Genomic DNA, 27577 nt, shown 5'->3' with positions numbered 1-27577 from the left:
AACCACGGCACTCCATGCGCGCGCTTAAGGTGTCATCCTGTTTACGTCAGCTGTCAAAATATGTTATGGTACCTGTATGTCCTATAAACTCCAGGCTATAGTATCTTCACTGTTCACTCTTAGATTTAGATATGAACATGGGTTAATCAATATTTCATGTTATCCTAAGTGAAGGGTTTTGTTTCTGATGTGTCCATGTACATGTTCTACATCTCTGGTCTCACAGTATACAATATATCCAGCGTTTTAGAAGTGAACTGCAGCTTTGACCTTGGTTCGAGTGCTAACTTTTAGTTTGAATATGAGGCTGTTTACATAGTTACATATCCTGCAGTCTTTCCTGAATGCTTAATGTCTACAACCCACAAACATCAGCAGACACTTGGTACACAGTATATTTTCGAAGCCTAACATAATTTTTTGGCTGTGTTTATTTATTGTGCTTTTTAAAAAAATGCACTTGTCATAGCTAGTAGGATCAACAGTTTTGCCCTTGCCCAAGCCAATGATACAAATACTTGTGGTGAAGTTTGGGGTAGGATCCATAAAACACTGTCCACCCAGTATTGATGGTGAATGGTGAAGCTTAAATATCATTGCGTTCATTCATTTAATCACTATTCCTCTCTGCGTCTAGAGGTATGGATGCAGAAGGTTTCGGGGAGCTGCTGCAGCAGGCAGAGCAGCTAGCTGCCGAGACAGAAGCAGTGTCAGAGCTGCCGCATGTTGAGAGGAACCTCCAGGAGATCCAGCAGGCGGGGGAGAGACTTCGATCCCGCACCCTGACCCGCACCTCGCAAGATGCTGCAGATGTAAAAGCGTAAGGAATATGTCCTATGCACACATGGCCATCTTGCACAGTCCCATATGTTCCTGTATTGTGCTCACAAAACCTAAACTGACTGTAATACAAATCCATAAACAGTTGTCTGTCATTTTACTTATTCCTTGCCTGCCGCTTTGATGTGCTCTTGTTTCTTTGTTTGATGTTCATGTGTTTAAAATTCGATTTTTGTCAGGGGCTCACATTTAATATAATGCTTTCCAGATTGAATAGCCATCTCCTAACTGTGGAAATCCAACTATATCCCTTTTTATAGTTCTGTCCAGCATGTCTGAAGCTCACACCTTTTTTGATTTTGACATTTAACATGTAATATATAGAATCTTAAAGTGGCCATTGATAATATATTATTTAGTACAGTTAACTGCCAAATTGTTATAGGGCTAAATGATTTTGAAAAAATATCTAATTGCAATTATTATTTTGACTGATATTTCAATTTGCAATGTTGGAGGCAATGATCCTTTTTACATAATTATTCTAATTTCCAATGAAAAACATATTTAAATGATTATGGTGTGATTTCTGCAAGGGTCTTTAGTACTAAACAAAGATGTTTTCTTAAGTCTGTGGTCGATTAATTGTTCAGCCCTAAATTGTTGATGAAATGTAAAACGTATCAACACTGAGTAATACTCACTGATCCCCCTGTGACCCATCTGCGCTCTATTATACAGACTTCTTGTTTTAAGAAATATGTAAGATGAGGTTTCATTGTTGTCTTGTTTAACAGATTCAGTCTTTTCTAAATACCATTTATTTTATACTTGGTTTAATTTTCCTCAAATGCCTTAACATGAACCCTGTGTAATTGGTTTGAGTTGTCTTGACATGAATATTAAACCAGTGGAATAGTAGCAAAGCCTCTTGTGCCCTCTAGTGGTTGTGAAGCAAACAAGTTCATTGTCAGTCTTGCTCTCACTTTAGTCCTTCCATTACATGGATGCATTCTTACCACCGCTCTGTCTTACTCTCAGGTCAATCCTTCTTGGTTCCAGAGGTTTAGACATCTTCCACATTTCTCAGAGGTTGGAAAGTCTAAGTGCTGCCACCACTTTTGAGCCCTTGGAGCCGGTCAAAGACACTGACATACAGGTATGAATGACCTAATAGGCCATGCATCCAGCTAGCTGCTAGCTTTGCTGTCACTTACAGACTGTTTTGCTAGAGAAAGACTCCATCAGTGAGTGTTTTTTGTGAAATGCATAAAGACACAGTTACAATTAATATTGTTTCAAATATAATGTGGGTTTTTCTCATCAGGGTGCTTTCATTCCTGTAGTTCGGTTCATTTGGTTCGGACTACTGCGAAAAAAATTATACATTGTTTAATTTTAGTTCTGGTTTTGTTCACAATGACCGTTGACCAACGAACCAAGAGGAGTAAACATGAAGTTATACAGACTGATTGATAAGTGCAGTTACTCATTGATTGGACAGTTTTGACGATTGTCATCCTGCATTGTCAGGACCCATGTGGGTAAATCATGTTCCTGTGACTGACAGAAGTTTATCCAGCAGTGTAATGCATCTGATGTGCATACTTGTGTTCTTTGGTGTCACAAAGAGCTCATCAAGAAATAACTGATTATTAGCATATTATTAGTATTATTACACTGCAAATCGGCAGAATGTTGTAAATAATGACTAACAAGGAGAGACAGGACAAAAATGAGGCGTCTTGTACAGTAATGTACAGCTAGAGGCACTAGTAAGGCAGTTGTGAGACGCCTCTCTCACTCGCTGTCAACTAGGATGGGGCCAAATTTCCTTGGAAAACCTGTAGGAGAGATGCTCATTTTTGTGCATTAAGTGTTTTGTTTTCATTAATTTTTTTGTAATTACTTCTGCCATGGATGTTATGATTTGAATATAAAAGGAACAAAATACACTCTTTACAAAAAGTTATTTTTATAGTCATTTATAACAATCAGTTTAGTGTTTCCCTTCAAATTTCTTTCAGCATCAGTGATGCATGTCAATTGCGTATGAGCTGTATTCATGCACTTTGGAATAATTATAATTTCAGTGTTTTCCCTAAGTTTGTAGAAGACTTAAAAGGTAAAAGGTAGATTTATTTTAACAGCTTGTAAAGTGAAATTGAGTTTGTCTCTCCCTTCTCCTACGTAGCAGACAATATACAGTAATACAGAAGCAATTATAAAACAGAAATAAACTGTATTCAGTGGAGCAGGGCTGAGGATGAATTATAATTTTAGGAGTCTGATAGCTTGGGGGGAAAAAGTGCTCTGCTGTCTGGTGGTGTGACAGCAGAAACTTCTATATCTCTTCCCAGAAGGCAGCAGGGTGAACAGGCTGTGGCTGGGTGGGTACTGTACTTTAGTATCCTTTGGGCTCTGCTTAGGCACCTCACCTCACCAGTATCACTGATGCTCGGGAGATGGGTACTAAAGATCTTCTGAGCAGTTTCAATCACCCGCTGCAGAGCCCTCCAGTCCTGGGCAGTGCACATCCAATGCCAGTTTGTGCTGTTTCCAGTCAGGATGCTCCTGCTTTCTTTTGCTCCTCTGTAAAAGCTGACAAGAACTTGGCACAGGAATTTGGCCTTCTTAAGCTTCCTTAGGTGCATGTATTTGGTGTGGGGTTTGGGGATACTCCCCCAAGGAAATTTAACTTAACATTTTTCTTATGGAGACAAAAGGCAAAAGTTAGTTAAATTGAATGTATTTTTAACCATCTGCAACTGTCCCAGATCGCCCTAACTGTTCCCAGGGTTGGGGGTCAGTCGCAACATCAGACTTCTTCAATTCAAATACATATTGTAAATGATATGTTATATGTAATCTTCTTTAAATTGTAAGGGTAATTAGCAGACCGATGTAAGTTTAATATAACAATTTGGTTGGTCTTATCCAAATAGTCTATGAGTAACTGAAAGAAATGCAGAAAGTGTTGCAACAGTCCCCAGTTTCCCCTAATGTTGGGTTTTAGGTTTAGTTTCTGATCAGCCTCCAGAACATAGTCTGAAACCCACCTTTTCAAGCGGTCTCGGTGCGGTTGTTTGGTCCTCAACAATGTTTGACTGACACTTTCACATCAGTTTTTCGGCCAAGGTATGTAAGTAATGTTAATTACCTACAGATGATGTTCGCCAGATATTCCCTGCAAATTGTGTTAGTTTAGGTCTCAAAAACGGAAGTTTGAAATTCCTAAGCCTCAATGAGGCTAGCGTAACACACCCTGAATCTTGAACCGAACTGTCAGCGGTCTTGTTGCATTGTGGGTAATGTAGGCACCAAAAAGATGATATCTCTGGTTGCGCAGCAACGATTCAACAAGGATCTGCGTCCCATTTTTACCTTTTCCATCCACTTGAATCTGCTTTCCTTTATACCTATCTCATCCTCAGCTTACCCTCGGTCTTCTGGTTCAGAGAAGTTGCTGCATTTCCCTGAGCTTCATCTGTTTCTCTTTCTCTTCATTCCTCTTTTCTACCCTGCTTAATCCTCTGTCTACAGCTGATCATTCATCTCTCTCCATCACCATGTCTCACTCTCAATTTCTCTCTTTTTTTCTAACCCCATCTCTGTTCATTCTTTTACATTTACTTGTCTTTTTTTATCTGTATGCCGTTCATTTGTCTTGGACAGTCGGATGTATGCTAGCCTGGTCGGGTTTGACTTACTGACTGGAAGAGCACTTAGCTTCTGGCAATGTGAGGGCACACACACACACACACACACACACTCTCTGCTCTTTCTGTTTTCCCCTTATTGGTTTACAAGAAGACAGTACATAACAAAGTTTCATTTCAGAACAAATGTGCAGTGCGTCCTTCAGTAGAATAGCTCTCTGCTGGGTTACAAACACCACAGCTCCATTTGAACAACCAAATTCCAGGAAGGTGGTGAGAATAAGAGACAGTTGCATTGAATTGGCATTCATCTTAAGGCCCATTTTGTTCAGTATATAACAGTTTTCCGAGGTTTTTCTTAGTGGCTCATTCAGCCGTAAACACAATAACAACTACATAGAATATATTACTGAAAGGTGTTTCTAATATTTTATCTACCTCGAACACATGCCTTACAAAGTACAGGAGTTTTTAGTTTTCTGGGCTATCTTAGTGTATTTGACTAGCTGGCCAATAACAGAGGTAAGCTGCTACCATGTTGGGAATTCTCTTTTAATCGAGCTCATGAGACAAAAAGTTGACTACTTGTGAGTGATTTGGCTCGATGACAAGGAGGCAAAAAAATTAATCAGACTCAGGAGGCCCGTTCAGCAAGAAATAACAAAACAGGAAATGCTTGTTTTTATATGTTTTGTTTGAAAGTAAGACCACTGAAAGAAACCTGATCAACACCAAGCTACACTGCAGCCTTCTTACAGATCTCCATTTAGTTTTCTTTTGGGATGCAGTCACATTGTCACCAAGTACTCTGAGGTAAAAAGAGTTTATAGTGAGTGGTGTGGAGATATAAGACGATTGACATGCTACGTGTAGGACAGAAGGCAACTTTCAGTAAATACAAGCAGTGTATTGCAGTAATTGTAACACAAATACTCTGTTTTCTAAGATTCAATACACTATGAAGGCATTGCTCTAGTAGTTAAACGTTAGATATCAAAGGAAATTCACATGCTGTATCCATTTTTTTTTTGCAATCAGTCATCAATGAGGCAGACGTGGTACCATCCTGATCACGTGCACACACATGTATGTGTACCAAGTGCATGTACCAAGCAAACGAGACATATTTTAAAAGTTCTAATAATTCTAGATGATTTTAGAAAATGACAGTGATCAGGTTAATGCATATTTTATTTTAAACAGAGGTTCCCTTTTCAACATTGAATCAAATGCAACATAAAAGCTAATGTGTTCATTTACACAATTAACAAACAGCAAGTTGTTTAAAATTCAACAAAATATAATATCAGCTCTTGTTTTCATTTATAGTTCAGGGTCTTCCTGCAGTGTAGTCAATATTCCTGGATATTAAATGCTCATCTGCAGTTTTCTTTAGTGGTCCCAGTGATATTTGTTCTTACTGAAGCATGTCACATGACACGGTTAAGTGCTGTTTGAGACTGAGAGCATGACGTATACTGAATATTCTGCTGGGAAAACATTATTTATGTAGATCTCCTGTTTTTGTATTAGTTATAAGTTATTGTATTTAGGTAATCCCCTCTCACACTTTTACAAGACAGTTTTACGAGACAGCCTATAATTTATTTTATAACTAATTTTGTTTATTTTACTTCCTAATTTAAGTTATTTGCTTTTATCAGTATAGGTGGCAGTCATGTTCTCACATGTGGGTATCAAACTTTTGTGTTCAAGTAAAGTGGGGAAAAAGTTGATTAAAACTTTCATATCACCAGTGTAAACAAATGCACTCTGGCTTTGTAGTTGCTATGAAGGAGCGCACAAAGTCGCTTGAGTCTGATGATGTTCGTGGCTTTTTCACACATGAAAGTATGTTAGATCTGTAATAGATGGAAATTTAGAGTAGAAAATGTACTATAGACGTCTGGGTAATCCCCAAAGAAAATCAGAATCTATACATTTTATTGCAAATATGGGAGATTATCATCTCTAGCTTCTAGGTGTATGAGAAGTCTGTTGAGATGCACCAGTATTGTTGCACCTCTAATCATATTTTAGTGGTTGAAATAACCTTTAAATGATGCAAGGCCTTGGGATTGGGGGAGTACTGGAGGTTGATAGACAGAGAAAATGCAAAAAAGCTTTCTGTGTGTGTCAATAAATGTGTGTGTGTTTCGCCTGAGTGAGCTGATAAATGCCTCTGCGGTTGCTGCGTGGAACACACACACAAACGTAGTGCGGGAATTGGTGTGTTAATGATGTGTCTGTGTGTACGGCTGAACTCAAATTAGTGAGGATCTTACAACAGAAGGCAATATTGACACAGAGTCCTAGATCTATGGGATTTATGGCTTGATGGATGTAGGAGTGGCTAGTTATGTGACATCAACTTGTCAATAATTTTCCATATATTGATGGGGCGGGGGTTCATTGTTTGACCCATGTCCCATCTGCAAAAATAGAGGAGGCTGGGTTTATGACCTGTACTACAGCCGGCCACTAGGGGGCGATTGGCTTCACTTTTGTGGAGCTGTCACGTCATCCTCTTTATATGTCTATGCTACCAACACATCTGTATACAGAATTGTTACGACATAGCAGACGTCTTTACAATTAAATCTTTGTTCTGTGTTCTGCCAGTTTTGCGTTTGTTCTGCTGTGGGTCGGTATTTTTTTGTCTGTCATAAAATAATGTATCCAGTGGTTAACAAAGGAGGTTGATAAAGAGAAATATGTAGAGAGAGAGGCAGAAAGAAAATCAGGAAATGTAGGTGGCAATCAAATGACAACAATGGACAAAAAAATTGTAGAAATGGAAGGCGGAGAGCTGTGCTCGGTATAAAAATGGCGACTGGCTGCAATTTATTTCTGTCTCTGTGTCCTCGTCTCACTTTTCACACTGTTCCATCTTTCTCTGCCCGGGCTTGCTCTCTCTCCTTTTCATCACCTTACCCTCGTTCAGCTGGTCCCTCTGATTACTCTCCTTTTCTCTTTTACTTCCCCTTCTTTCCTCTCTGATTTTTCCTCTTTTTCTCCCGCTCCCATTGACACACATCTCTCGGCAGTGATGGCATGCGTTCGGCAGCAGATGCAGTTGGCTAAGCCTAGAGCATCTGCTGAGATAGACGAACACTACTGACATAGCTTCACAGGACGTGTGTTGTGCACAGGCTCCTTGTGCTGTGTTTGCATGTCTGTATCTGTGTCAGTCGCGATCGATTGCTGGCGTATACAGTGTCTCTCTGTGGCCTTATGAATGAATGTGTGTGTCTAGCATAGATTTGGCTGCACGTGGGCGCATGCATTTTCATCCCGTCTGTGCTAGTCTGCACATATAAATGCGGCTATATGGCATGTGTCTGTTTGTGAATGAGTGTGTGCCATGAGCACACGTGTGTATGAACATGCCGGCTTTGTGTATGTGTTGTCATCGTCAGCCTGCATATAGGAACCCCCCACCTCCACCACCACGTGCCTCCCAAACCCTTCATTAACTAAACATGACCCTTAAGAGCATGATTAGCCTCGTTTCAAGACAGGATGTCGGAAGCCATCAACCGAGGGGGGGGGGATCCATTACTATAATTGCATTGAGCTGAGGGAGGAGGAAAGGAAGGATGCATAGATGGATAAAAAAGGAAGAAAATGAGTGGGGGGGTGGGGGGCAGAGATGCCGGGATGAAGTGAAGGAGGGAGAGAGACAGAGGATGAGGGCTGTGGGGGTGGCAGCTGATGGTAGGAACTGATATTCTATATGAATCCATAGTTCCTTCTCGTGGATCCCCCCTGTGTCTGAGTGCTCAGTTGGTACGGCCCTCTGACAATAAAACCACCTCCAGTGAGTCTTGATGTGGTACTTCCACTCAGTACTCCAGCTCACGCACAAGAGTCACTGGCCTGCTTTCGAACGGGGAAAGGCTGCAAGTGGACCGCCATGCCGGCTCGAAAGGGCACAGGGAACACGCCCCAGCATGGCGGCCACTGCTGCTGCCCTGGCACAGCGACACAGAGGGATGGAGAGGCGGAGGGGCGATGCAGGTCTCCTGGGCTGTCAAAGCCCAGATACCTGGGCACAGACAAAGAAACGAAAAACATTTTTTTACTCTTTCCTGTCTCATCGTGTCTTTTCATCTGTCAGTCTGAACGCCAGGCAGGCAGGCAGGCGCTCGGCATGAGTGAGTATTGCCTATACACTTGGATATGCACACACACACACACACCCACTCATTCACTGACAGACAGGCATGTGCTTTGTCTGTCACACTTGTTTTTGTCATTTGTCTCTTTCTCCATCTCTTCTCTGCTTATACTACATTGTCAGTGTCACTGTATGGCACCCATGGCGATGATGATGATTGTATAAAGTGATTGTTAATGATTGAAGGCAAACATCACTGCCTCAATATAAATACACACGTTTATGTATGCTGTAGTACTTTACGTATATATTTTTGCTACACAGGAAATGAAGGAGTGATGGGTGGGGTTTCACTCACACACATGCACACTCACTCACTTAGGCACTGGCCGGCTCATTGTGTCATGGCAAATGAGGACAGAAAGCCTCTCACTTTCATGATAACTGGCACTGAGAGCGAGGCTCCCTGTCTTCAGTTCCCCTTTCCACACCGTATCTCATAGTGTCTAATAAGCATGAAGCCAGATAGAAAGAGTGACAAATCCGACTTGCTGATATTCCCGAACATACTATAAGATCGCATTCAGGCGCAGACAGTGTGACTGTCTGCGAGGCTAATGGAATGAGGGCCTGCGTGTGCCGGCACAGAAAATGAGCACATGCGTACATGTTAACATGCGTATTCGAAGGGACGCACGCGCACATTATCACCATTTTTATATGATTTCCTAAAATATGGCCATTCTTGTCCCTTAGCTTCAAATCGGGTGTATTTTTAAAAATGTCCACTGATCTTTTATAACATCTGCACATTGTAAAAATTACAGAAACGGAAAGAAACTTCCATTATTGGCTTTTCAATTTAACGCAGACTAGCCCTCTTTCCTAAGTTCTTTACTCAGGGTTTAGCTTTAATTTGTCGACGCACATCCGCTATTTGAATTTAACAGCAATGGAGTATTTTCTGATTTATCTCTAATTATTAAAATCCTTTTTTTTTTGGCCATGTTCCTGTTCTTGTGGAAGCTTCTGGGCTGTCTGGCCAGCAGCCTGTGGGTGTTCACAGTGGGTTGCAGATCTCTGAGGATACACGATACAGGGGTGGGGCAACAGAAAATGTACATCTTTAGATACACCTATAGCCCAGCACTGAAATGATTGTTGAACATAGGCATGCTAAAATGATTACCTTCCCCCCCCCCCCCCATGGTCTCAATATGTCAGCGTGGCTCTTTAAAAAGACATGTTTTTCCTATTTTATGTTTATTTTTACCATTTAGGAATGAATGCAAGAAAGAGCTGAGGCGTCGGCTGTGTCTAGTCAGTATGAAATGCTGGGTTCAGTGTATGTCAGACAAAATAGTATCTAAAATTTGTAACAATAAACATTAGTAACAATAAAAAAGATAACATTTGAGATCTATTTATTTTTTTAAGCATTATGTATTAACAGTAATGTTTCTTGTTCGTTACACTGTCTTTGTTATTAGTAGTAATATCATTCTAGCACAAAGATTTTGAGGTACAATATACATTTTTTTTTTTTTTTTTTGTGAAAAGTAAAGAGCATTTGCATCTCAGACCAATGGGAATTATAGCCAAGTTGTCATTTTACATTTGGCACCAAAAATGTTGTATAGGCAAAGTCATTGGCAGTACAAGTGCAGCTGGCAACGAAATGACAGCAATGGAAAATCTTTGCCTCCTGTTGTATTTCAGTTGAAGCAAAAATGCTGAGGCATCTGCCCAGCAGAGTTATCCTGTGCTGCCCGAGGCCCCCCCACCCTGTGTGTTTCTGGAGACGATGTCCGTCTCATTTCCCCTCCTCCAATTTATTGGAATAACAATCAGTCATCACCAATGACTAATACAATCTCCTGTTCTCTTGTAGTAGATATATCTCTTAGCCTCTGTTACAATGATTCTATTGTATTCTCCTACTTTTTGCAGTGCAGCTCTCCAGTGAGTGTTGACCTGAGCTCTCCTCTGGTTAGAGTGGTTAAATATAGACCTATTCTCAGAAATGGAGAAAGAAAAAAGAAAGGGAGGGAGTGGGTGGAGAGAATCCACCGATATGTGGACTGGACCAGAGGGGTAAATGACAGGTTGGGGGAGAGGGAAACTTAGTTCCCCCCCTAAATGATTAATTAATAGAAAAATTGTATTAAGCTTTTTACCAAGACCAAGTTAGACTTTTAGTTTTAGCCTTTATTATGCCCAGTAATATCACACCATGCATCTATCTGCAATATAGTGCTGGATGATTTGGAGAAAGAGTGATTATTGTGGACAATATTCAGTTATAATGGAACAAATGGTACTATGAGTCTACTTTTTTAGACAATTTAGAAAATTCACAAAATACTGACATTTTGAAACATGTATTTCTCAACAAGTTTAAACAATATTTATAACAATAACTAGTAAAACAGATGTAAAACAGAGCAAGGGGAGCAAGTTGCTCTACGGAGGAGGCAGCTAGAAGGATCAAATATTGGCACACTGGCATCCTGGCACAGGCTCAGTGTACATCTGTCTACTGCAGAGTCTCTATCCACAACCTGGAGGAGGAACTGTACATGAGTGTATTAAATAAAGAGTATAATGTTTAGTTAAAAGTATACTGTTAGTATAACAATAATATATTAAATACTACATTAATCATAATTTCATATAATAGTATAGTTTTTTACCACTAGTTGAATATTAAATGCAGTTATAGCCGTTTCATTTCTGTGGGTTGTTTTTATTCATTAAATCCTTATGCAAGCAAAAGGCTCTACGTTGGTCTCTAATTTGTTGATGCTAAGTACTTACTTGTCAATAATAATAATAATATTGTTCAACATGTAATGATTTGCTGTAGCACGTCTAACTTTTTTTTTTAATGTCCTGCCCCACCCAGGCTGTGATTGGTCGGTAAACGAAAAGTCACTGACAAGCACGTGGCTGTGAAAAGTTGAACATGTTGAACAACTAAAGGCACTGATACAACAAAAGTTAAAATGGTCAATTTGCTAAACCCAAACATTCCTTATCTTCTCCCTGTTTTCTTCTAGGGATGCACCGAAATGAAAATTCTTGGCCTAAGCCGAAACTGCATACGACTGCATAAATTAAATAGTAAAAATGTGCTTTTTACTCAGTGTTTCCAACAGGATTTGGAGAGACTATAGTGGGTGGGACCGAGGCCCGAGAGGGTCCATCTACTTTTAATGTACACATGTAATATGTTTTATACTTTCTGTGAATATAATCCAATTAATCTCATTTCCATACTGTAGACACCTTATTTTGAAAACCGGACGTCGTCACATGTGTATCATCGCGCTAAATTTATTAAATCCGATTTGATAAATAATGTTGTATGTAGTTCTCGTATTGCGTAACATGAAATCTTCTTAGCCTCTCTTCAGGGAGGACTTTGTAAAGAGAGAAACTGACAGGATAAAGTCGCTAACCTGCCTGTCAGCTCGCACTGGTCCGTTTCAGATACCATAAAGGCTTGAATACGTGTGCACTCCAAATTTAGGTACGGCTAGCTTCGCCATCTCACAGATGAGTGGCAGAAACACTCAAAGCGGGTCAGACCGTTTGTTGCCTTTTCTAAGAAGTCCGCCACAGATGGAGTGGATGTGCTAGAAGACAATTAAGCAGAACAGTGTCTGCAAACGGCGATTTTTACGTCTTTCTCGGACACTTCAGAATACTTCCACACTGCCGACATGTCTTTGTAATTGTTCGTAAAATGTATTCGGTCTTTTGAGGTATTTGGCCGAACACAGAAAGTGCATTTTGTTTTGGCTATTTTCGGCTGAATAATTTCAGTGGCCGAACTTTAGGTGCATCCCTATTTTCTTCTGTCTTACCCTTTTTATATACAGTCTATGGTCTTTCCACTTAAGCTGCTGACTATGTCTCTCTGTCACAGAGGGACCAGAGCGCAGGCATTTTCTCTTAGTGTTCTGGTGGCGAGTCGACTATGTTTTGAACGATTAGCGGCAGGTCGGGGAGGCGGGGTTACGGTAGGTTGTAGTCATAAATGTTACTGGCACACTGCTCATAAATCATTTTTGTGATTGCACATAGTCTTACCGGTTTGCGAGAGCCCAGCGTGGCCGTGTATAATGAGCAGACGTCAGCGCACACAGAGTGTCACACACTTTTTCTGGATTTCTTTGTTTTCTTTAATCGCGCACTTTTTGCAGTTACATGACAACATCGCGAATGCGATTAGATGTGTTGAACTGAATCTTCATCTTTCTAAATTGGCGCAGACACTGCTTTTGTTTTCCAGCAAATGTGTAAAGAAAGAAGCTTGACTGGTTGTGCTTTACTGACCCACTTAAAACTGTAGCAAAGTGCTATCCACTATGATTGAGCAAGATGAAGTTAAAAGTTTTTCACGACTGTATCATAAATTCCTTTTGATAAAGGACCTCAATAAGAAAAAGTTAAACAAAAAACATATTAGTAATATATATATAATACATACTACAGTATTCATGTATGTGAAAGAAACTGCTGTTGGAAATGTAAAGTAAAACACACAATACAGTTCAGTATGAAATCAAATCACCTGCAGCGACCATGCCACAACAGAATACACCACTGTCCTATTTTCCAGAGTAGAATATCAGAGTTGGTTGGACTTCCTTTTGTGTGTGTCACAGCCCGGCTTCTGTACTTTGACTTGATGACTCTTGTCAAAGGGTTGTCAACGTCTTATGCAGTATTAAAAAGACATTGTTGTTAAGCTGAAGCAGGTTAGATTGTCTCTGCAGGCGAGGAATCAAGTGAAATAAAACACAAAAGACCTAGACACTCCTCCAAATTTATGTTATATGCCATACTTAATATTCTGATTGTCAGCCGAGATCTTAGACTTACATTTTTATAGCACTGGTAAGGTTTTGTTTTCAGTGCAGTAATTATCAGTTACTCAATTATGTTTTGGTATTGACATTGTTTCAAGAAGTTATTCACTCTGGCAGTGAACCTCTCTGCTTCCAATTGGCTCTCATTTGTCAGGACAAAGGGATGGGAGTGAAGGAGGATTAGAGGAATGCAATGACAGACAGAGGTGAAGGCTGAGCGCTTGCAAAGAAAGGAAGGGGAGCAAATGAGAATGAAGTAGGTAGAGGAACGAGCAGGTGGAGGGGTAGGGACACAAGGGAGAGGTGACTAGAGAGGAGAGATAAAAAGAAGAGGGAAGCCAAGAGCACCCACATCCCTGTAGGGCAGAATAATCTCTAATGTCTCACCAGGTACTCGTTCTTCAAGCTAAAATGATCCTACATACTTCTAACGCAGAGACAGATGGTGCTAAAAATGTCATCAGTGAATTAAAATGCTATTATTTGACAGAGGGAGCAACTTTCCACCAACTTTAAAGACTGTTATGTCAGAGCCTGTCTCAGGGCTTTCTTGCATGATGAGGAGTGGCAGTATTTTAATTTACGTCTCAGGAATGTCACACTTCTTCTGCTGTGGTGGGCAAACCAGCTTAGAAGTGCTTTACCGCCAGCAAGTGTGGCACTCATGACTTGTGAGAACAGTCCTGCTGCCCAAACCATGTTACCTTGCAAGGTAGCTGTTTTTTTGACATCATGTGAAAATCCAGCCCTGATTTGCTACGTAGCCCTGAATATATAGCCACAACTGTGAGGTGGATGGATTATCTCGGCAAAGGAGAAGTGCTCACTAACACAGATTTTGACAGATTTGTGAACAATATTTGAGAGAAACAGGCCTTTTGTGTACATAGAGAAAGATCTTTGAGTTCAGCTCATGATGAATGGGGGCAAAAACAAAAGTGTTTCATTTATAATTTTGTTCAGTGTATATAGCAGAGACACTAATAAAAATACAAGGAAATTACAATTTAGCTCGTTAACTGTTAAACTCTTATTTGCTGACTCCAGCTTCTACAATTTGTGGGTTTGCTGGTTTTCTCCATTTCATATTGTAAATTAAATACTTAATTTTTTGTACTGGTTAGTAGAATATCTTTGGGTTGGGGACTGTTTGTCGGACAGAACAAGACATTTGAAGATGTCTCCTCTGGCTTTCAGAAATTGTGACGTCCATTTTTAACTATTTTTTTTTTAGACATTTTGTAGACAAAATGATTCATCAAGAAAGGATCAGCTGATAAATAGATAATGAAAACAAGTATTAGTTGCAGGCTGATTGATAAAATTAAAGTCTTTAAGAAATCAACTAGGCCTCTGGGAAATTGTGATATCTAGCTATTTTTGGCATCTTGTGGTCTTAATGATCAATTAAGAAAAGGGTAGATTAATAAGTCTATTTTAGGTGCTACTAATTAGTAACAACATTTCTAGTGAAATTATGCCTTTTAAATTGCTTAGCATGCTGATTATGTCAGTCTGATATGTTATTCTAATTGACATTGCAGTTGTAATGTGATCCTAGCTATGTGATAATCAGGTGAAATAATGGTGTTTTTTTTTCTCAAAGTAGAAACACACATTTACAGTTCCAGTTTACCATCTTGTGTTTTTCATGTGGTATCTAAATGGTCTTGGGTATAAGAAAAAATATATATATAACCAAAGGCATTCCAATGTCATCAGTTTGATCACAGGAAAGGCTCTATATATATATATATATATATATATATATCTCAATATTTCTGAATAAAGAGATTTTTCATTCACAGCTAATGAACTGTCATTGTCTGTATATTAAAGTGTTAGACATGTATCAGGAAAGAATCTATATTTTTACATCAACGTGTATCTTATGATACTGTAATGCTTGCAGTGACACGCTCTTTTATTTGCTTTAAGACAGTAACGAAGTGCATACAGCGTAGCCCCCATTTTTGTGTCCTCTCAAGATGTAACTTATGCACGTCCACGTTCACTCACTTTCCTGCTGAAGACGAGTGCTGTCGTGTTCTTTCCTGCGTACTCCAGGTGTTACATAAGTACCATTTACTCACTCGATAGCTCAGATCTTGTGTGCAAGATAAGTATCATTATTATTATTATTATTATTGTTATTATTATTTTAAGATGACTAGGGTGTGAATAATTACCATTTTCATAGGAAGGGCCAGAGACGAGGGGGTTGATGAATGCAGGGGCAGCCATCTTGAGAAGTTACCAAAATGGAGGCTATGCTGACTGCTGTCTCATAGCAAAATGGCGTGTGAAAAGCATGGACACCTCTTCCTCTGGCGTCTGTATAAAACAGCAACCATATGTTTGACTAATCCGGACATGAGACTAGGAAGGGCAGAGAAAAATAGGATGGAAACTTGAGAAGCAGCTTCGATCTCCCGTAGAGTAAATTACTGTGCGCCTTCTAGATCTGTCCCCCTAGAACTCTCTGAATACGGTTTATCTCTGCTTCAGTTTGTCCTCATTGTTTGAGCTAATATCTCATGCCTTCTCTTTCTGTTTTCTGTGTTTTCTCTCTCTGTCTCTCTCTGCGTTTGTCACACATCTCGTCCTCTCCCTGTGTCTTGTCCGCCTTGTCCACAGGGCTTCTTGAAGAACGAGAGGGACAACGCCCTGCTGTCAGCCATCGAGGAGTCTCGACGCAGGGTCAGTATCTGCCCAATGTCTGATTGCTTCTCAGGTTGAAAACATATGGGTGATGGAATCTAAATCCTACAGTGTGGGGAAACCTGTTTAAAAGGCACCTCTGGGTTCAGACAAAACCCACATCTCAGTATTATTTTCATCACTTTTCATTATGTACAGGTGAATAATTTACATTTATTTACAAGTACCAGGGGCAGTAATTAGGCTTTATAGTGACAGACGTTAGTGGCTCTTTGTTTGCTTCATATTTAGTTTTACAAAATCAGATAAGTTTTCAGCACTGCAGAGTGTATTAACATTAGAACATCCCAATACAGGAGCACTTAGAAACCAATTTTTTTTTTTCTATAATTTCTGCTTGCTGTGATCTAAAAATCCTTCTGGTGTGAACCTTCAGGGAATGGTTTTGAAATGGCTTCCCTGGTGTGCAGAGCTAATAGGCCCTGCGTTTAATTAGCTGCTGTTCCCATTATCTCTCTCTTCTCCCTGAGAGAGGAAAAAAGGGACTTATGTGCAAGAGTGGAAAGCTCAAATGCAACGAAGATTAAAAAGATAGCTGATGTTAAAGGATTTCTGTCTGACTGCTTTACCTTTTCACATCACATGTAATGTGTGCTATTGGGCTGTTAAATGACATATTTAGTCTGACTTGTCCAGTCTCGTAACTACTTGACATTAATATGGTCTCATTTAAATGCCAAGACCAATTCTGGATTTTTAAGGCAGATACTGATATCAATATTTGAGTGTTTAAAAAATCTGATAACAATACATTGAGTGATTAAGAAAAAAATCATTCAAACATACACATGTGTGTGTGTGTGTGTATATTTGTATATATATAATAGATGTGTCCGACATCCAGGTAGTGACCAAGTTAACGAAGTAAATGGTAGCTCTAGTCTACATTTGTATCTCCCTGAGCTGCAGATTGGAAGGATTCAATTATCTCACGTTCCCATTACTTTGAGTCTCTATGGAGAGTTAAAATAAACGGCACTGTGCCCTGGTGGAGTAGTACAATCATGACAGAGGTCTGTTGCTAAATCCGGGGTGTTCACATGTATGCCATAGATTTAGCCCAATTTACATAAAGTACATGTATTTTGTTCTGCATGTGCGTACCCTAGTTTGTCTGGCTACTGGAGAGAATTCTTCTTGCACTAAATCAGTTGCTAATATCTGCCCCGCCCTCCACCCACCTGCTGATGCCATTAACACCCACTGACACAAGATTAAACATTTAACTTGGTAGCATTCATATATCCACCTTAAGATCAACAGGGAAAATGTTGGCACCTCCCAAAAATTGGAAGTTTATTTACTGCAACATGCCGCGTAAACTGACTTGTTCTCTCATTTACAAAAGTTCTGTAGCTTTCAAGTCTGTCTTCACAGTTCAACATGCCAAATGTAAGAATGCCCTAACCCGTGTGCCGTAGTATATGGAGTACAACCGAAAAAGCCTCTTGAATGAGAGGTGAAATGTCTTCAAGGATCTTCAACCATTTGCCCTTGATTTCAACCTTCCTTGGATACACGGAGTATGATTGGGTACCTTTCTCCCTTCCTTATGTTTCAGACGTTCCTGTTGGCTGAAGAGTACCACCGTGAGTCGATGCTGGTCCAGTGGGAGCAGGTGAAGCAGCGAGTGTTGCACACGCTACTCGGAGCAGGAGAGGACGCACTGGACTTCAGTCAAGATGTGGAGGTACAGGAGGACACACAACACAGAGCTGCTCTAGGAGGAAGGATCTCAACAGTTCAAGGGGAGACAACTAAAGAAAAAAAAATGGATCTTTATCAAAAGAGAGACAAACGGTCTGAGTCTGCTAGACACCTTGGGTAGCAGTGTTTACCTATTGGGAAAGCTAATTCAGATTTTTCAGAACACTTTCTGCTTCCACTGTTGAGGTTTAAATTCTTTGCTAGAGGTTGATATTTATTAATTTACACTGTTATTATATCGATAAGTCGTCTAACTTATATTACTAACTTATTTTAAATCTCTCTCAGTTTACTTGTCAAGTGTGTCTATAACACAGTGGATTTATCAAATAATAGTGACCTCATTTTAGTGACTGAAGTTGTGAACTGTGTAGAAAAAATTACATCTTAATATTACATTGTTTAATTCTGTGCAAAACTCATTGAGCAACAGTGTAATTTCTTTTCCAAATCATTTGATCACACAGACACACATACAAAGAACATCTATATTGTACTTTTCTGTATTTCAACTTCCTGGACTGAATATGTCTACTTAAAAGTCTCAAGTCTCTCACGCAGATTTCTTGACACTGTGTACTCGTAGCTGTCTACACTCTCAACTGAACTATCCAGAATAACTGTTTCATCTGTGACTCATGGATACTATTTTTGTCTTCTCCCTGAGTAAAAGTAAAAGACTTTTATCCTTGTGTCGTCCTGTGGGAGCCTTATCCCAGTATGCATTGGGCAACAGGCATGGAAACACTGGACAGGTTGTCCTTCTATCAGGGCCGGAAACACTCTCACAATATTCAGTTTGTAAAAAGGGCATTCATATAAGATGCTAATCGATGATGTCACATTAGACACACTTGACAGTTTCATTGGCACATGATTGACGTGCCTGTTGTTTCTAGCTTTATTTAACTTCCTTTTAGAAATTCCACTTGCTTGTGCGCAGTGTATTTATTAAGTCATCTGTCGCCCCCTCTGTTTCTTGTAGCCCAGCTTTGTGAGTGAAGTGACGGCTCCGGGAAGGAGCGCGTTGGACAGCGTGGAGGTGGCCTATGGACGGCAGGTGAGTTTCCATCAGTCTAATCATTTTGATGTGCATTGAAACTCCAGTTAATGGCACACAGTTAAATTAAGTGTGGACAGTCAAAATGCCCGTTCAACTTAGTGCCGCAGAGTCTTTTTTACTGGGTTTTTATTCTACCCCTGCGCAATGTCAAAGTCAGAAGTTAAGCTCTTAAAATCGGATAACGATATATTTACAGGTATTAATCTAATGTACTGAGTGGGACATTTTACACTCGAGAAATAAACTTAACCAACATATATACTGATACTGATTTATCTGGTTATGCTAAAATTACCCTCTGAATTACCAGACTCTGTTACAAACATTAGTATTTTTTTTTATTATTTTTTTTATTATTATTTAGTTTAAGAATACCATCTGTGACAAAATGTGGAAATTAAGGAAAATGATTGCCATAGTTAAAAAATTAAAAGAGATGATATATCTGGTTGTGATAGCTTCTGTTTAATTTATTCAATGAATTTGCTGTAAAACGCTCAGATGTTTCAAGTAAACGTTTTCATATCAGATGTTATCAGTACCTAAATGTGTTGATACTTTAAATCTAAAGCAAACCCACCTCTCAGCTTGACTGTAGTTGAAGTGTGTTGTGATGCCCTCAGTCTGATTGTTCAGCTGAAATTGGGTCACAGCAAGACAGGAAGCGCCAGATCAAAGATATCGATTGATTGGGCGGTAGAGGGGGTAATTCTCTCTCTCACTCTCTCCCTACCATCCCTCCTCCCTCGTCATCCTGTCTGACCTTCTCTTTCTCTCTGCTTGTCTCTGATCTGCTACATGACGCAGTACTTGAATTGTGGCTTTTCCTCCGATCATGTGTCGACACATTGCGTGCGGCGTCATTTGTCTAGTTTTTGTTATCCTCTTTGATGACATTTTAAACATTTTGATTCTTTTTTTCTTGTTTTTTGTCGTGAACCATTTCACTCGATGGTCATAGGGTTTGCTTTTACTTGTGAAACTGAGGACGTAGTTATAGGCGGATTCAAACCACCAACAGTAATTTAAAAATGTAGAAATTAAATCTGAAGACTGGCATTTGACAATTTGGGGATCTTATCAAATATCAGTGTCTTGTCCTTTTTTGTCTTTCTCTCCCTTTATCGCCACCTCTTCCTCTTTCAGATTTACATTTTCAATGAGAAGATAGTGAATGGTCACATTCAGCCTAATCTGGGAGACTTATGTGCTTCTGTAGCAGAAAGCCTGGATGACAAGGTAAGAACATTTTCCCTTCACATCTGATATCACCAAGAAAATTTCATTTCATTTTTCAGATTTGTTTTGTCTTCTGTTTGCTCTATACATGTCTTTACGTGACTGTGACTGTCACGCAGAATGTATCCGACATGTGGCTGATGGTGAAGCAGATGACAGATGTGTTGCTGGTTCCCGCCAAAGACACACTCAAAAGTCGCACCTCTGTTGAAATGCAAATGGCCTTCGTACGCCAGGCGCTCAACTTCCTTGAGAACAGGTAACTGTGCTTGTTTTTGTTTTTAGTAGTGTTTGGTCTTGTTTTTGAAGAGGTTAAGTTTTTAGAGGGTGTAAGTTGGCACTGGACATACAGAAGCCTAAATTTAAGATGACCTGCGCCATGATGTATTCAGTGTGTGTGCGTGTGTGTCTCCTCCCAGTTATAAAAACTACACCATGGTGACTGTGTTTGGAAACCTCCATCAGGCACAACTAGGAGGAGTGCCAGGGACATACCAACTAGTCCGTAGCTTCCTCAACATTAAGCTACCTGGGCCCCTGCCTGGCATGCAGGTAACAAACACACACAGATATTTAATGTTGTTTTTTTTGCTAATTGTTTTAATTTTATTACAACTATACAGAATGTCTGAAAAGCTGAATGTATGTGCAGGTCAAAAACACTAAGATTAAATCTTTTCTTCAGCCTTCATTTACAAAAACGGGCTTGTTAAATCAAGCGTGTAGTCAACCGGTACATGTACGCCGATAGTGTCCCAAACATATTCCACCCCTGCATCACAGTGGCACACTATAGGGACAGAACCTTTTATTTGAAATTTATGATGAAAACTAAGTCATAAGTCAAGGGAATATTATCACCCCTGTATTAAATGTCTGTGTGTGCAACAGGATGGTGAGATAGAGGGCCACCCAGTGTGGGCTGTGATCTACTACTGTCTGCGGTGCGGAGATCTGAATGCAGCCATGCAGGTTGTGAACAGAATGCAACATCAGCTAGGAGACTTCAAGACCTGGTTTCAAGAGTACATGAACAGCCCTGACAGACGGTGAGAACGCCTCAGCTCCTTGTCTTTTTGTATTTGTATATGTTTAGATGCCCACATTGGCAGGGAAGGTCAAACCATATTGTAATTTCTCTCCTCTCCTTTCATCTGTTTTACCTCTTGATCCCTTCGCTGCAGCCTTTCCCCGACTTCAGAGAACAAGCTCCGCCTGCACTACCGCAGAGTGCTGAGGAACAGTGCTGACCCCTACAAGAGAGCCGTCTACTGCCTGATCGGGAAATGTGACATCAGTGATAACCATGGAGAGGTGGCAGACAAGACTGAAGACTACCTCTGGCTTAAGGTACAGTATCATTCACTTTGCTGTTTTTGGTTTATTTTGTGAAGTTCAAGCATTAGCACACCAGAGCAGAAGCTGCCTAGTTTATGATCTCTTAAAGTTTAGTTAGTTCAAATCCGTGGGCTTGTGGATCATTTACTGTCTTACAGTATGTTTTGTTTTAGTACAGCAGTCATCAAGTTGTTGTATTTCTTTTCATTATTTTTACATGGTGTGTTTTGTCACTGCAGTTGAACCAGGTGTGTTTTGATGATGACGGCAGCAGCTCTCCTCAGGACAGGCTGACCCTGCCACAGCTACAGAAACAGCTGCTGGAGGACTATGGTATGGAACTGCGTTTCTGTTTCAGCTATAGAAATGACCACAAACATTTAAACTGTTTATTTTTTTTATTTTTATTTTTTTGTGATATTTGACCTCCCAACTCTCTTTTCTTAATTTTTTCCACTGTAGTACTAACAGATATTGTTGCAGAGGGGGCACAGATACTTGCTGTGTGCCCCCTGTGGAACACACTTTCCTTGGGTAACCTTTGGCTGATGTGCTGCTGATTGTAATAAGACTACAACCATACCTGTTAGTTGTTGTAGATATGAGAGCAGCTTGCGTCGAGGGTTTTATTACCTTCTGTTTTAAATGAGTCAGAAAAGGTTAACCATATATCTTCTCCCATTTTTCACAACTTCACAACACCAGCCTTTTCTCTCCTCATTCAAATTTAAAATCTCTTGGTGATTTGTGAAATGATTGTTTGTTTTGTAAAGGAACAAGAGGCCAGGGATTACTAAAGAGTGTCCCACCATGACTGAGGGAATGTTACTGAAACGCTGAATTTTACATTGATATTAATGGTAACTGAATTTAATGTGGATCTGCCACATCATGGCTCTTAACCGGATTCATGATTAATTAGGTCAGTATTGGAGTACTGTGAACTGTACACTCAATTATTCCTGCTCTCTGTCTGTTTTACCTATGCTGTGAATATACATGCAAAACAATTGTATTCTAATCTAATGTTGCTAATAGTGTTAATAATAAACTTTGTCTTAAATGTGCAAACACACACAAAAAACCTCAATTTGCAGATATGGATGAGACACTTGAATATAAACAAATAAACTGAAAGTCAAATTGCAAAGTGAACAAAACATAAGGATCTGGAGGTAACTAATCAGAGAAACACGAGTCTACTGGATAATTAAACAACACTAAAGCAAACATATATAAATATTTCAGCTTTGTCCCTGAAAAATCAGCTTTTTTCCCCATAAGTTTGGTTTGGTGAACAGCTCTAAACTCTCCAGTACCAATAAGCTGCAGCAACTGCTGCTAGACAACAAGCCAGCCAGAGGACTGACTCAGAGCGGGAGCATGTTCAGAACGCTTTCTCATAGTAGACAGGAACAAAAGTTCATGAGTTTGTGAAAAATTGAGCCAGAATCTGTTTATGAATCGATTTTTAAACTGCCAAATGTAGAAATAGCAACACAGTTTCTCATTTTTTATACTTTCAGCCAGAAGAGTTTCTAGCTTACAAGTGCTACTCTCTTCCAAGAACTCCGTGTCCTTGATGTCTCAACACAGTGAATAATACAAGAGGGGGCAAAGGGCACACTTTTGGGTACTCCCCCCTAGAAGGCATTCATGGTGTCACACGTGGAGTTGTACACTAGAAAAGTGATGGAAGTTGTTGTGTGAATGCTGAAATAAGAGAGCTTGAGAGAGAAGCTCAGATCCTGCATATGTTTGTGGTTCTGCACACCTGGTCAATCACTGCATGAAGTGGGAGCGCAGGTCAGATTTGTTCACAAACAAAATAAAACCACGCTCTGAAACAATCACATGCCCCCTGATACACAGAAAAGAGGGCGAAGCGTAAGGGCATTCTCTATCCCGCAGACTGAGAAAGCACAGTCCTCTCTCCTGGGTGTTGCCTTCTCCACGGGCCGATTCTGCTCCGTTCAGATAAGACTGCACTCTTTCCCTCACCCTCTCCCTCTCTCTCTGCGCAGTGGGAAGTACAGCCTGAAGCCTCATTCTGTTTTCTCTCTGCTGCTCGGCTCCCTCGGTTGTCTGGCACAGCGTTCCTTGTTGTCCTCCATCTTGCTTCACAGCGGGTCATAAAGCCCAGAGCCCTCTCGTCATTTCTCTCGCATACTGCCAGCGCTCGCCAGCTTCATCTGTTCTCTGCTTCTCTGTCCTTCGCTCGCTGCATCTCCGTCCTCTCCTCTTATCCCTCTCTCTCCTTACACCTGTGCCGTTGTTTTCCCTCTTTCCTCCCACTGCTTTTCGGCCTCTTTCACGTGCTCTCTCCTCGCATGTGTGCATTTGTTCTTTCTCATTTCTTGTTTGCACACTCTGCTGCAGCCCCTCCCCACCACCACCACACTCTTATCTCTCCTCCGTCCTTTTTTTTTCTCTTCATCGCTCGCTGCCTCTCTCTTCATCTCTCATGCGCTTTCGCTTTTTGAACTAAAGTGCTGTAAGTCTGAGATAAGGCTATGAAATGGCTGACATGGTCCACCCTGTTCTACTCCTCAAACTCTCAGCCAGCAAGAGGATTAAGGATTATAATTAAAAAGTAAGCTTGATGACTAAGTACCTGTGCTTGACAAATTATTTTACAAATTCTTACATGTTAGTTGCCATAGCAACTGTCAAAAGTTGACATGGCATGTATAGACCCAGAGTTAAATTGGTGCCATGAAGTGGCTGTTACTGTTTAACAAATTCAGTAATGACATTAGAAGAGTTTCCGCAGTAGCTGTCAAGTAGTCATCAAGTTAAACACTGAAACACACATCACAAAGGTGATTTTAATTATTTTCCTTAATTAGACCTCTACTCAGGATTGTGTAATTGGGTTCAGACTGCTTGATTGATAGGTCGCTCCTCTCTCTGTTTGCAGGAAGTTTGGGTTTATTAGTTTAGTGTCTTAGGCCACATTCAGACTGCAGGACAAATCTGATTTTCTTTTCTTTTTTTCTTTTTTTATATAAAAGTGAGCAGCCTAAGTCACATGGAATCTGATCTTTTCCAGTTCGGATTAGTTTCTATGTGGTCCAAATCTGATACAGGTCGGATAGTTTAAGATGCAACCTCAGTCTGGACGGTCGGATCAGAATTCATGCGACTCTGATTCTGCGCTAGCGGAAATAAAATGGAGAATTTTAACTCTCCACAAAAAGCCATACTACAAAATTTGGTTCTCTTAATCCATGTCCTCGTTATCATTTGCTCTTTAATTGAAAAACTCTGAAATCACTTAAAAACCAAAAAAATCTGACCTGGCCAATAAATCGCAAATTAGCTTTAGTTTGTCGGCTCCATCAGTGCAAGAATTTAATATTGCACATGATGTTTTGATCTATTTAGAAGGAGCTGGTGCAGTTCAAAGTTTGGTGAGCTGCTTAATGTTTACGATATTTTTTGTTGTCCTTGTAGAGATGATTTTGTGCCATGTCCACCTTCTTCTAAGTTTAATTTACTTTATATATAATTCAAAACTTTATAGAAGTGACACTTTTTTTGGTCTCATCTAAACCAACTCCCCCTCACCCATCTTTTGTCCAACAGGAGAGTCCCATTTCTCTGCGAGCCAGCAGCCCTTCCTGTACTTCCAGGTGTTGTTCCTGACGGCTCAGTTCGAGGCGGCGGTGGCTTTCTTGTTTCGTGTCGAGAGACTTCGGAGCCATGCTGTGCACGTGGCGTTGGTCCTGTATGAGCTACGACTGTTGCTGAAGTCGTCCGGACAAAGCGCTCAGCTGTGTGAGTGTAGTCGCTCTTCTTTTGTAGCGCTGTGGGACACTTGAGAAAGAACTTTTATTTGAACAAAATGTTTTTGCCTGTTCTCTGTAGTGAGTCAGGAGCCAGGCGACCCTCCCATGGTACGCCGCCTCAACTTTATCCGTCTGCTTATGTTGTACACTCGCAAGTTTGAGTCCACTGATCCGCGGGAAGCACTGCAGTACTTCTACTTCCTACGGTAAGTAATCCTGCACTCTCGCAGTTAGACGAACATCCTGTTTTGACCCTTCCTCTTTAGTTAATAGATAGTTGGTAAAGGGAAAACAGGATGAGTGACAAATTCAGCTATTGCGTGTGATGTTCACCCTAACGCCTCTATTTCTTTTCTACTGTATGTGTTGTTCTGCAGCAATGAGAAAGACAGCCAGGGAGAAAACATGTTCATGCGTTGTGTCAGTGAACTCGTTATTGAGAGTCGAGAGGTGAGTGACCCACATTTACATAGAGACCCTAAGAGGAAAAATGCCTATACTGTTGTTCAGTACTTTTTAACACGGTTAATACAGTCACAATTAATACCAAGAGCCCAAAAGATGATGGGGCAGCTGATATGGCCGATGAGTTTTTGGAATCTGCATGTCAGTGGATCCATGATGGAGTCAAGGGTTTAGTTTGTTCTCGTTTGTTTCTGATCACTCCTGCAATATTTCTCTACTTTTAAAAATCTTGCCAAGGAACAAATGTGTCATGTACAACATCTTTTGTTACTTTTTACTCTTTGCAAACATATACAGTAAAAATACCAATTTAATTATAATACATCCTTTTTATTTGGTTTTGAATATTTTTAAAATAGATTACACCTTTCTTTCCAGAGGAATCCACTTGAAACACTGAATTTGTTGACACTGTTTCTGCACTTCCCGGACTTCGACTACAGTTAAACATACCACAACTCTTTTTTTTATTTTTGGTTGAGCAGCATTGTTTTGTGTTTTACCTTTTGTAAACATAAGTGAACAAATATATAGGTTTGGAGAGACTTGCATACATGACCACAAAATGAACAGAATATGATAAGCTTCATAATGTAGGATTTATTACAGGACTGTTGTCTTGGTTTGTATTGAACTGTTTATCTAGTATTAGTATATACTTTACATGTTTTATATAGTATTGTTGACTTTGTCTTTTTTTACAGTTTGACATGCTGTTGGGGAGATTAGAGAAGGACGGCAGTAGGAAGGTAGGAAGATTGCATCTTTGATGTCACCCTCTCCCCCTCTCATCTCCTCTGTGGTTGTTAGGGTTAGTTTCTATGTATGACACTTTTGCTTCTCACCTGCTCCTTTCTCGTCTTGTGTCTCTGCGTCACTTTTTTTCTTCTGTCTCTCTGGCACTCTTTGTCTCTGCTCTACGTAGGGGTTTCAGTGAGTCAGACAAGGACAGAAATCTTCCTTCACTAAGTGTCCTACATGTTTTGACACTCGCCGTTGGAGCACTGTGTTCCACTGTCATGCATCAAAAAGCTCTTCACAGTGATTCATTGTAGCCTTTGCTACCAAAACTTCTTGAAATTTCTCACTGTGCCTGCAGCTCTCTGCACGATATGACGCTTGAGGGTCTTTTATTTCCCCTCAACTTCACATCGCTATATGCTTCATCCCACTCACATGGCGTTGTCACACTCTTGTGAAATCTGTTACCGTCTGACATGTTAAATTAACACTGAAGTGGTGGTTTAAAGTGCCGTACATACAGATAGAAATTTTCTGTATTTTAGTATTATGATGACAACATTACAAACAAGCTAAGGATAGTTCCCCTCCACTCCTCCATCAGAACTGCAGCATTCTCAGCCTCACTCTGATCCTCTCTCCTCTTCCCTTTAGCCTGGGGTCATCGATAAGTTTGCCGGGGACACCAGAGCTATCATCAGCAAAGTGGCTCTAGAGGCCGAGAACAAGGGCCTGTTTGAGGAGGCAGTCAAACTCTACGAGCTGGCTAAGGTGAGCAGACCTTTCTGGGTGATCTCTGCATCCATACGCTGCACAGTATATCTGCAGAGCTGCTGTCGTTTGCTGTCTGAGTCATCTCTCTGTCTCCTTTCCATTTGTCTCTGTGTAGAACCCAGATAAGGTGTTGGAGTTGATGAACAGGCTGTTGAGTCCAGTCATTGCCCAGGTCAGCGCTCCCCAGTCCAACAAGGAGAGGCTAAAAAACACGGCAGTGGCTATTGCTGAGAGGTAAGGACACACACACACACACACACACACACTATGCACTACTTTAAATGTAATCAAAAGAATTGTAT

At 40.3% G+C, this 27577-nt stretch overlaps 1 protein-coding gene across 2 annotated transcripts in view; it reads left to right on the top strand.

Moving 5' to 3' along the window:
• nup93 (nucleoporin 93) overlaps nucleotides 1-27577 on the top strand; it is a 31072-nt gene that overhangs the window by 474 nt on the left and 3021 nt on the right. The window contains exons 2-18 of one of the 2 annotated variants that reach the window (XM_046038032.1): nucleotides 638-820; nucleotides 1822-1939; nucleotides 16074-16136; nucleotides 17719-17847; nucleotides 18850-18924; nucleotides 20074-20166; nucleotides 20286-20425; nucleotides 20586-20718; nucleotides 21058-21215; nucleotides 21351-21516; nucleotides 21744-21837; nucleotides 25093-25284; nucleotides 25375-25501; nucleotides 25673-25745; nucleotides 26465-26509; nucleotides 27156-27272; nucleotides 27391-27509. In XM_046038032.1, coding sequence (XP_045893988.1) covers nucleotides 642-820; nucleotides 1822-1939; nucleotides 16074-16136; nucleotides 17719-17847; nucleotides 18850-18924; nucleotides 20074-20166; nucleotides 20286-20425; nucleotides 20586-20718; nucleotides 21058-21215; nucleotides 21351-21516; nucleotides 21744-21837; nucleotides 25093-25284; nucleotides 25375-25501; nucleotides 25673-25745; nucleotides 26465-26509; nucleotides 27156-27272; nucleotides 27391-27509 — 2021 coding nt within the window. In that variant the 5' untranslated portion in view covers nucleotides 638-641. Of the gene's footprint in view, nucleotides 1-637; nucleotides 821-1821; nucleotides 1940-16073; nucleotides 16137-17718; nucleotides 17848-18849; nucleotides 18925-20073; nucleotides 20167-20285; nucleotides 20426-20585; nucleotides 20719-21057; nucleotides 21216-21350; nucleotides 21517-21743; nucleotides 21838-25092; nucleotides 25285-25374; nucleotides 25502-25672; nucleotides 25746-26464; nucleotides 26510-27155; nucleotides 27273-27390; nucleotides 27515-27577 lie in introns of those variants that run through there. The other variant, XM_046038031.1, reaches the window with a different exon arrangement.

The sequence above is a fragment of the Micropterus dolomieu genome, linkage group LG22 (assembly GCF_021292245.1).
Source record: "Micropterus dolomieu isolate WLL.071019.BEF.003 ecotype Adirondacks linkage group LG22, ASM2129224v1, whole genome shotgun sequence".
Taxonomy (NCBI): Eukaryota; Metazoa; Chordata; class Actinopteri; order Centrarchiformes; family Centrarchidae; genus Micropterus; species Micropterus dolomieu.
The sequence above is the reverse complement of the archived record's forward strand: the minus strand, read 5'-3'. Positions and strand labels throughout refer to the sequence as shown.